Below are 8,716 nucleotides of genomic sequence, written 5' to 3'. Positions count from 1 at the left end.
TTTATTTAACCAGGTGAGTCCCATTGAGATTGACATCTCTTTTACAAGGGAGCCCTGGCCAAGAGGGCAGCAAGTAGGTTTACAACAATACAACACACTTTCTTTCTAAGTGAAAGCGTTTTCCAAATACATTCAGCCAATCACGTCATGCCAACTGTGCAGACAGTCTTTCTGAAGTAAACTGAAGGAAGTAGTCTGTCACCAAGAGTCACCCAGCAGTGCAGATCAGCTCTGTTTCTGTGACAGTTTTTTTTCTCTCTCTAACTGTTTTAATGATTGTTTTTCTTTTGGCCAAACAGTTTCTCCTATTTGTATAATTTGTTTCATTCCAACCGATATACAAAATGATTAGTTTTGTAATAATGATCTGATGGTGTTTGTTGACTTTTTTGACCATCAGTGTAGCCGTGTGCAACTGAAAGCTTTTGCCAGATACATACGATCAATCACATTGCACCAGCTATGCAAACAGTCTCTCTGAAATATGTGAGAAAAAGCAGGTGGTCACCAAGTGTTGCCTTTACATTGTTGATCCTACCCAGCAGTGCAGATCAGCTCTGTTTCTGTGACTCTCACACTGACACCGTGTTGATTTTCTTATTTGCTCTGGCTCTGGATCCTGTGTCTCCTCAGGATGACCATGAGGTGAAGCTACGGCTCAGCAGCTGTCACATGTTCTGGTTCAACTTCAGCAGCCGTAGGTGCAGGTGTGTCTCCACAAGCATGGCTTTGACTGAACCAACTCCAACATATTTATTATGAATTATTTTGCACTGGAAGTTTTCAGTTCATTTCATATTTTCAGATTGTGTGACATAGCTGTAAGCAAACTTCATAACTTCATAATTCTTCCTGTATGGTACGATAAAAGTGTAATTCCACAGAAAAACAAACAAAGCCCCAATTAAACGTGTCAGAGTTCAACCACTGTTAATGAATAGAAATATGACTTCTCTGAAAGTTCCTTGTCTTCCTTCCAGAGTCCTGCTTGATGTTGAGTCAACACACGTGGAAGGTGAAGGTGAGGAGAGGAATATCCATTAGTTGCAGTTTGTAACTTCACCACTAGATGCCACTAAATCCTTCACACTGGTCCTTTAAGGCCTGTTTGAATAAGAAAATAAAAACACAAAAATAACCATACAAGAGAAAACACACTGAAGGGTTCTTGCTGTTGCAATATTTCTGATGTGTAAATACGTGGCCTTTTTCGGTATCTTTTGGAAACATATATTTCAAAAAGTCAGCCACGAAGCAACACAACTCAGACAGCTGAGGTCAAATGTATCCTCTAAAGCTGTATTTTCTGATGTCAAATCTTAGTACAACTGAATGAATTATGGGTTTTTATGTTACATCTGCAGACAAGCTGATGCTCTTTTTATTGGTACATGTTCTGATACTGTGTAGATGTCTACGGCTGAAAGTTTCTACCAATCAGATGACACCAACAGTGAACACCCTCTATGAAGGATATAAAAGAAAGCAGCCTGTCGTGTATCTCTGCAGGATTCTTGCAAACATCCAGCTGTGCCGATCATCTCCAGCAAGACACTGACGTCTTCTCATACTTTGAGACTTCAAACTCCAACATGATCGTGCTCCTGTTGTTGTTCGGCCTGGCTCTGGGTGCTGTGGTTCCTCCAAATGAGCAGAGATTGGTGTTAGAGCGAGGCACCTGTCCCATGTTCTGGTACAGCTACAACGGCCGCTGCTACAAGTATGTCGCCTCACGTTTGACCTGGGCTGATGCAGAGCTCCACTGTTTGTCAGAGGGAGCCAACCTGGTGTCTATCCACAGTCTGCAGGAGCACAATTTTGTCAATTCCCTGATCGAGAACTTTGATCCTGCTCGTGCATACACCTGGATCGGACTCAGTGACATCCACAAAGAAGGCAGCTGGATGTGGTCTGATGGGTTGCAAGACAAGTTTGTCTATTTTGCGACTGGAAAACCAGATAATGAAGCAGGACAGGAACATTGTGCACATACCAGCTGGGGCCCACATTTTCAGTGGAGTGACGCTCCTTGTTCAGTGACATATGCTTTTGTTTGTGCAACTCGCAAATGTTTTCCTTAGCAAGTGAGAAAACTTTTCTGATTGAACTCATTGACATGACTTGTGTTTGTGCTAATGAGTGAAACCTGCAAAATAAAGATACAAATATTCACAACTCATTTTATGAACATTCATTTCTAAAATTTTTGGGCAGTAAAACGAGTAACTTCAATGCTGTGTTGGAGGAAATGGCTTTTGAATTATCTGAAAAAAGGTTTTTTTTTCCTCATTGAACCACATAGAAATGCACAGATTCAGAAGAAACAATAGTGTTCATCCAACGTATGCTTTCTCAAGTGTCACTTTACATAACTACAAAATGAGTTATTTTATGACAATAAATGTGATCAGCAGCAGCAGGTCAATGTCTTCTATTATTAAACTTGAGCTCATATCAGATATGACACTCATTGGATCTGCTGAAATATAGAACCAGTGAATTCTAGCAACAGCTTAGAACAGAAACCTAAGGGTTGTTGATTTAAAAACGAGTAGCTGCCTCTTTCCAAACTCTGCTGATTCTGTCTGGCATGAACTGTGACATGAGATGCTAAGCGCTCCCTGCCATGTGCTGTGTGTGCATGTGGAGGGGAGGTACGGTCAGTGGTTGTTTAGACCTGGGGTGCAGCGATATGGTTTCCTGGTGCTGCTTAACCCCTATCATTTTGCAGTCATCCTGATGAATCTTTGAACCAGCAGGCTTTTGACAATTGAACAACCGAGCTGGATGAAGCAGAAACGAAAGAAGTGAGACACACAGGCTTGGCGTGATGCAGGTGCTGTGTAACGATCAGTCTGGCAGAAAGCTTAATGAGTGGAAATTGATAACAGACATTAAGTAGCATTATTTTCCTGCATACAAGGTCAAAGATTTTTTTTTCCTCCTTCCAGTGAAATACTAAACCCCCTATTCATTGCCCTACAATTAAAGTCAAACATTCTGAACTAACATCTGGTATTTTGTGAAATGGTGTAACATAGCATATAAGTGTTTTAAATTGCAAAGTAATACATTTAGCTCCCCCTCGCTGATTATGTGTTAATTCATTATAAATAAAAATGAATACTATCATGGTCTTTTGAGGGCTTTTACTTTGAAATGTAATAGATTTAGTTTTAATCTGAGCTGTAACAGATATTTTACATGTTGATATTTCTACTTTTGCATGTTTAAAGATGTGAATGCGTCTTCGTCTAACAGGTCCAAGTATGAGTAAGCATCTATGAAGCCTCATCTGGTATGTGGCGCTATCCAGTGGCAGCAGCTGGAAAACAAATATTACAATCAGTTACACTTCCTTCACATTGTAGGAATATTTATTTATTTGCTGCTTATGATTTTTGGCTTGAACTAAAAACACTGTTCCATTGGTAGGACTCTTCCTATCACTTACTTTCCACCACTGAATATCAGCCAGTGGAACAAAAAACAAAGTATTTACCTGTGAAATGTCATGGAGTAAATAATTGGAGTATGAAATAAACATTTACGCAAAGTACGAGTACCTCAACCTGTAATCAACTCCTGTAATTTAGTGAATGTACCACTGCTTGTTCACTCCTAAACTACATACTTACTTGTAAGCATCAGACCCTTTTACTCCTCCCCATTGTGTAGGAATGACAGCTGAAACATGGGACACTTAAATCGGAATTATACCATCAATATCAGTTGCGATATTACTTTCCTTTATAGTTTGTGCAATACCAGTTTCAGTAACGTGTAATATTTGATTTTTGTGTGCAATATTCATTTTCATGCACATGTGCAGCATTTCTGTTTTCTGGTGCAATATTTTGACTTCATGTATTTTGATTCCATGTGAATTATTTCATTATCATGTATGATGTTACTTAACTACCTCAGAATCATTTTCTAGTTTTCTGGTTATCGTACTTGTATCTTATTGCTTTTCTACTGGGCACTGCAATTTAAAATGTTATGTAATTTTGAGCAATACCTGGCAAAAGAGTTTTGTTGTGGATTAAGCAAGAAAAAAAAAGTTACAGCTATCATTAAAATCATGACATTGCTTTTGAATTGTGGTTTAACAGAAATATTTTTTTTAAATGAACAATAAAACAAACAAACAAACAAACAAAACAAGCAAACAAGCATGATGGGACCCGCAAACTAATATTTTGTTGAACAACCCTTTGAGCCAATCACTGCAATCAAGTGTTTTCTGTAACGCTCAATCAGACTTCTACACCTGTTGACAGGTATTTTGATTTTGGCCCACTGCTCATCAGCAAAGTGTTCTAATTAGACAGTTTTTTTTGTTTTTTTTTAATGATTATTTTCAACCACAATTCAAAAGCAACCTCTTATATCACTAAATTATAATTTAGCAAATATTTATTTATTATTACTTTTTTCTGTTTTCAGTTATTTGAGTGACTTTTGTGAATTTTGCCTTTTCGTTAATGGAAGGGTATGAATACATTTGAGGACGACTGTATATCACAGAGACCTTCATGCCTAGGGTCTCAGGCCACGCCCACATACAAAGAACATGCCCATATGTCGTTTTCGCGGGAAAGCTCGGACCGCACCATTGTGAGCACAGGGGGAGAAGCAGAAGGAAGACGCTTCTTAATCAGAATCAGACACGCCTCCACCTTATCTGCAAGCGAGTGACAGAGTTTTTTAATCTAAAAATCCTTTTTGTAGTCTCGGAATCACAGATACTTGACGTGACTTTGTATTTAGCCATCAGTCCACCAACTACAACACCCCTACTTTTGTGTTCACCGGGCTTCTCTAGCGGTTAACTTTTAAATCCACCTCTGTGCTCGTTGTGGTTCATGCTACGAGATAAATCTACATGTTCGACGGAAAACGGACAAAAATGACCCTCGCGTCAAAGGTAAGAAATGCGTGGAAATGTGTTTTTCCTTCCCCTGTCCGATTTTATGGTGAAAAAAGTCATACTGTGTCAAAATGAACAGCTGTCTTGGTCGGCTTGGTCGACCTGAATCTGTACAAATACGCTGTATTTTCTGAATAAAGTGACTTTTGGAGGCGGTTTTAAGCTAGTTCAAACCTGTATTCTGCCTTTTATTTTGACCTGGTTACCCAGCGTCATAAGCTTCACTGTACAGACACGTTTTGGTTTAATGCCAAAACATTAAGCTCAAAGTCCAACAGTGTGGCTTCAGTGTTTTGTCCAAGAGCTTGATGGGTAAAGTCTGTGCGCTTTTCCTCTGTAAGGTCAGAGGTCAGCACCCCTATAGCTGGAGGGGATGTTTCAGCACATCAACTGCATGAATCAGACACAACATACCTCAGTTTTACCCGTTTGGATATTATATCCTCACATATAGTTGTCAAAAACTGAGAAATAGTCTGAAAAGTGTGGTCTTGTTCCCACATAAAGGCATGTCAACAAAAATAAACTTACCACTGGGTTATTTAATATGATATGACGTATCACAGTTTTGTGATAATTGCTTATAAAGGTCACTTTGAACCAATGCAATGCTTATAAAGTCTGCTAGAATAGGTTTATGTTAGTTCTTTTCTTGATGTCAAATTCACTGCTGTACAATCTGGTTTAGTACAGTGGATTTATTAGGGCACCTGTTTAACAAAGTTCACACAACTGGCCTTGATGTGGATCATTTTGTTTGAATTTAATCACAGCAGTTAAATAATTACAGCATCTCCTTAAACACATTCAACGGTTTTATAATATGATGTATTGAAATAGAAAAAAAACACTTAAATTTGCGCTAAATGGCTCAAAATGTTTATTTTTGGAGTCAGCATTATTTTGTAAGCAGTATATGTAAAGTCAAGAGATAATCCAAGCTAAATGATCACCCAACAATGCCTGAAAGAAGATAATTATAAAGACAAATATTGTGGTGTTTAATTAAGAGAGATGCTGTGAGAGAACCATTGATGACTGGCTTGGAATCAGCAAAACGTACAACCTGAAGAAGAAAACACAATATGGCTTCACCAAGAACTGCGAAGGATGAGGCAGAAAACAGTGGTGTAAGGCTCTACATCTGTGGTAGTCATTTAAATACGACAAACAATTCCCACATCCCTGAAAATCTGTATGTGATTACATTCTTTACAATATATGAGAAGTGCCACAATAAAACTTAGGTCAGAAAAAAATGTAAAGGGAAAAAAAAAAAGATTATTTAAGGTTCATTTATCTGCTACACAAAATGCAGGGGGGTCTGTGGGACCCCCCCAAAAAATGAGGAAGTCAAGTTAATATCAACAAAACACAGGAGTTAAGTGTCTGTTCCTTTTCCGCTTCACCTTGTCATTGGTTTTAAATGTACTGCCATGTTTCAGAAGTGCTGCGCTGATAAGGATGTCCTGGGGTTTAGTTTGGTAAACTCAAGAAGGGAAGTTAACTTCAGCGACAACCAGCCTCAGTTCTGGCAATTCTGGCAAGCTGTAGTGGTGACATAGCTGAGCAAGATTTATTGTTCTCACAATTTTCTGTTAGTGGTGAAGGATGTCCACTGATGGAATGGGGCTCCCTCTGGTGTGACATGTACAAACGGATCAAACTAATGATCATGTAGATGAACTCAGGCAGTCCGACCAATAAGTGACCCATAGTGCAGAGCTTGTCACCTGTCACTTTGATATCTGGAGCGTCTTGCTGTCGTGCAAGGCTGTGAATGTGCATTCTTAAGAAAAACGATGCATCCACACTGGTAATAACCTCTAAATGTTCAATTGGTTGAATTCATGCTTCTACTTTTGGGTTGTGATAGTAACACAGGACTACATGTATTCTATTTTACCAAACCAACATTAATTTGATGCTCAATATTTCTGCCAACAGGCTCTCCGTTTCAAATCCAAGTTTATAACCGCCGAGCTGGCTCGTCTGTTCAGCCAGTCGGACAGCGAGGAGGAGTTTGAAGGTTTCAGTGAGGATGAGGAAGAAGAAGACAGAGGATGTTTTAACAAACGACTAAAGAACAAGGTATGAAATGATTTCATTCGGTGTCACTTAGTAAAAATATTTGTGATATTGCAGCCAAAGGATCAGCTTGTGTGCTTTTTCTGTCTGGCAGGTGGTGGACTCAGAGGAGGACAGTGATGTGGACACAGGCTTCTACTCTGATGGCGAGGAGGCCCCACCACCAAAGAGGAAAAGTCTTTTAGTAGCTCTGAGGTGTGTGCGTGAGAATGAGTAAATGAGCAGTAATTGATTGAAAGGAAGAACATTAGCATGAATATGTGGTGTTTACCACCCTTCAGCCCACGATTGTTATGTCTGCCTTGAATCCTGATGAGGCAGGAATATAAACACACTATTATTACAGTTTTTTAAATTAATTGCTCACAGATTCAGCCTACCGTTGTTTGGCAGTGTGTTAGTTTTTTTCCCAACTGTACAAGGATCTTGAGGAAATGCCTGCCTGTTTTATGACGGCTGTGTTGATTCTTCATTGAATGAGCTGTATTTGTTTATTTGTTGTTTTTATTTATTTATTTATTTATTTTACTTTTTCTCCTCAGGTTTCCCATCAAAAGATTGTCATCCCCCAAACAGGATTCACAAGAAAGAAGTGCCAAAAAGCCAGTCAAAGAAAATCCTCCTTCACAGAGATCCAGGGGAAGGCAAATAATGAAGCAGAAACCAGTTGAGAAAGAGGAGGAGGAGGAGGAGGAAGAGGAAGATAAAGAGGAGGTCCTCTCTCCGAGCCTAAAGAAACGAGACAAGAATATCCAGGAAAACAAGGCCATGGTAATGAACCCTTTCAACCTCATATGTTTTCTTCATATTCTAACGGTGTGTGTGATCCGTATACCTCAGTCATCATTGACTCTGCTTTTCTCTGCTGCTGGTTTTCAGCTTGCTAAGCTGTTTGCTGATCTGAGCACCATGGCTGACCTGACTCTGCCCACCACCCCTCCAGTAAGTAAACGTGCCAACAACAAATGAATATGCATTGAGCTGAAAATCAACGGTTCATGAAATATCTCTGATGGCTAACAACATTACATTACAGCGCATTAGTGTGACAGTTCACTACAAAATGTTAAACTATAATCGCACTCGAACTGTGTAAGAAGAACCACAGCTAAAGCTAGATTGTAGCTCTAAGAACAAAAAACGTTTGATGTTTGAAATAAAAATGAAACTTGACGTTCAATGGGAGGATTACAGTGTAGACAAGAAAGCGATCGACACTGAGGAAAAACACGGACTGTGTCACAAGCTTCCGCCAGCTGTGTTTGGACATTTACCCTCACTGCCAGAAGGGGAGACAAAAGTTTTGCACTTTATGTTTCAATGTGTACATGTGTAGGTTTTGAGTAGCAAGATCCAAACTTTATAAAATAAATAAAGATTATACATTTTATGTTTTTTTTTTCTTAAATGCTAACATGCTCTTTGCTTTGCCTCTGCAGAAAAAGAAACGAATGTCAAATAAATCAACGCCACGGAAACGCAAGTTTGAACAGGACGTTGGATCAGAAAGGAGGAACCCATCCCGAAAGGCTCGTCCTCCTGAGAACTTTGCAGTTGAGGAAAAGAGTGAGCCGCTTAATCGCAGAAGCCCCAGGACTGTTGATCCCAAAAGGCTGGTGGAGGTATGAAATGCAACTCAAACACAAATCCACATATAGATAGAGTAAGACAGATAAGAGGAAAAAGACACTGCCA

General features: G+C 39.4%; 2 protein-coding genes across 2 annotated transcripts in view; both read left to right on the top strand.

Moving 5' to 3' along the window:
- Positions 1 to 1,513: 1,513 nt before the first annotated feature.
- Positions 1,514 to 2,414, top strand: LOC103369486 (lactose-binding lectin l-2-like). Its single transcript, XM_008298212.1, has one exon. The coding sequence runs from the start codon at positions 1,593 to 1,595 to the stop codon at positions 2,079 to 2,081; it is 489 nt and encodes a 162-aa protein (XP_008296434.1). The 5' UTR covers positions 1,514 to 1,592; the 3' UTR covers positions 2,082 to 2,414.
- A 2,412-nt stretch (positions 2,415 to 4,826) lies between these two features.
- cdca7b (cell division cycle associated 7b) overlaps positions 4,827 to 8,716 on the top strand; it is a 9,627-nt gene continuing 5,737 nt past the window's right edge. The window contains exons 1-6 of the mRNA XM_008298211.1: positions 4,827 to 4,930; positions 6,881 to 7,024; positions 7,116 to 7,216; positions 7,564 to 7,792; positions 7,901 to 7,963; positions 8,461 to 8,643. Coding sequence (XP_008296433.1) covers positions 4,889 to 4,930; positions 6,881 to 7,024; positions 7,116 to 7,216; positions 7,564 to 7,792; positions 7,901 to 7,963; positions 8,461 to 8,643 — 762 coding nt within the window. The 5' untranslated portion in view covers positions 4,827 to 4,888. The remainder of the gene's footprint in view (positions 4,931 to 6,880; positions 7,025 to 7,115; positions 7,217 to 7,563; positions 7,793 to 7,900; positions 7,964 to 8,460; positions 8,644 to 8,716) is intronic.

The sequence above is a fragment of the Stegastes partitus genome, unplaced genomic scaffold (assembly GCF_000690725.1).
Source record: "Stegastes partitus isolate 25-593 unplaced genomic scaffold, Stegastes_partitus-1.0.2 Scaffold1294, whole genome shotgun sequence".
In the NCBI taxonomy this organism is placed as follows: domain Eukaryota; kingdom Metazoa; phylum Chordata; class Actinopteri; family Pomacentridae; genus Stegastes; species Stegastes partitus.
The sequence above is the reverse complement of the archived record's forward strand: the minus strand, read 5'-3'. Positions and strand labels throughout refer to the sequence as shown.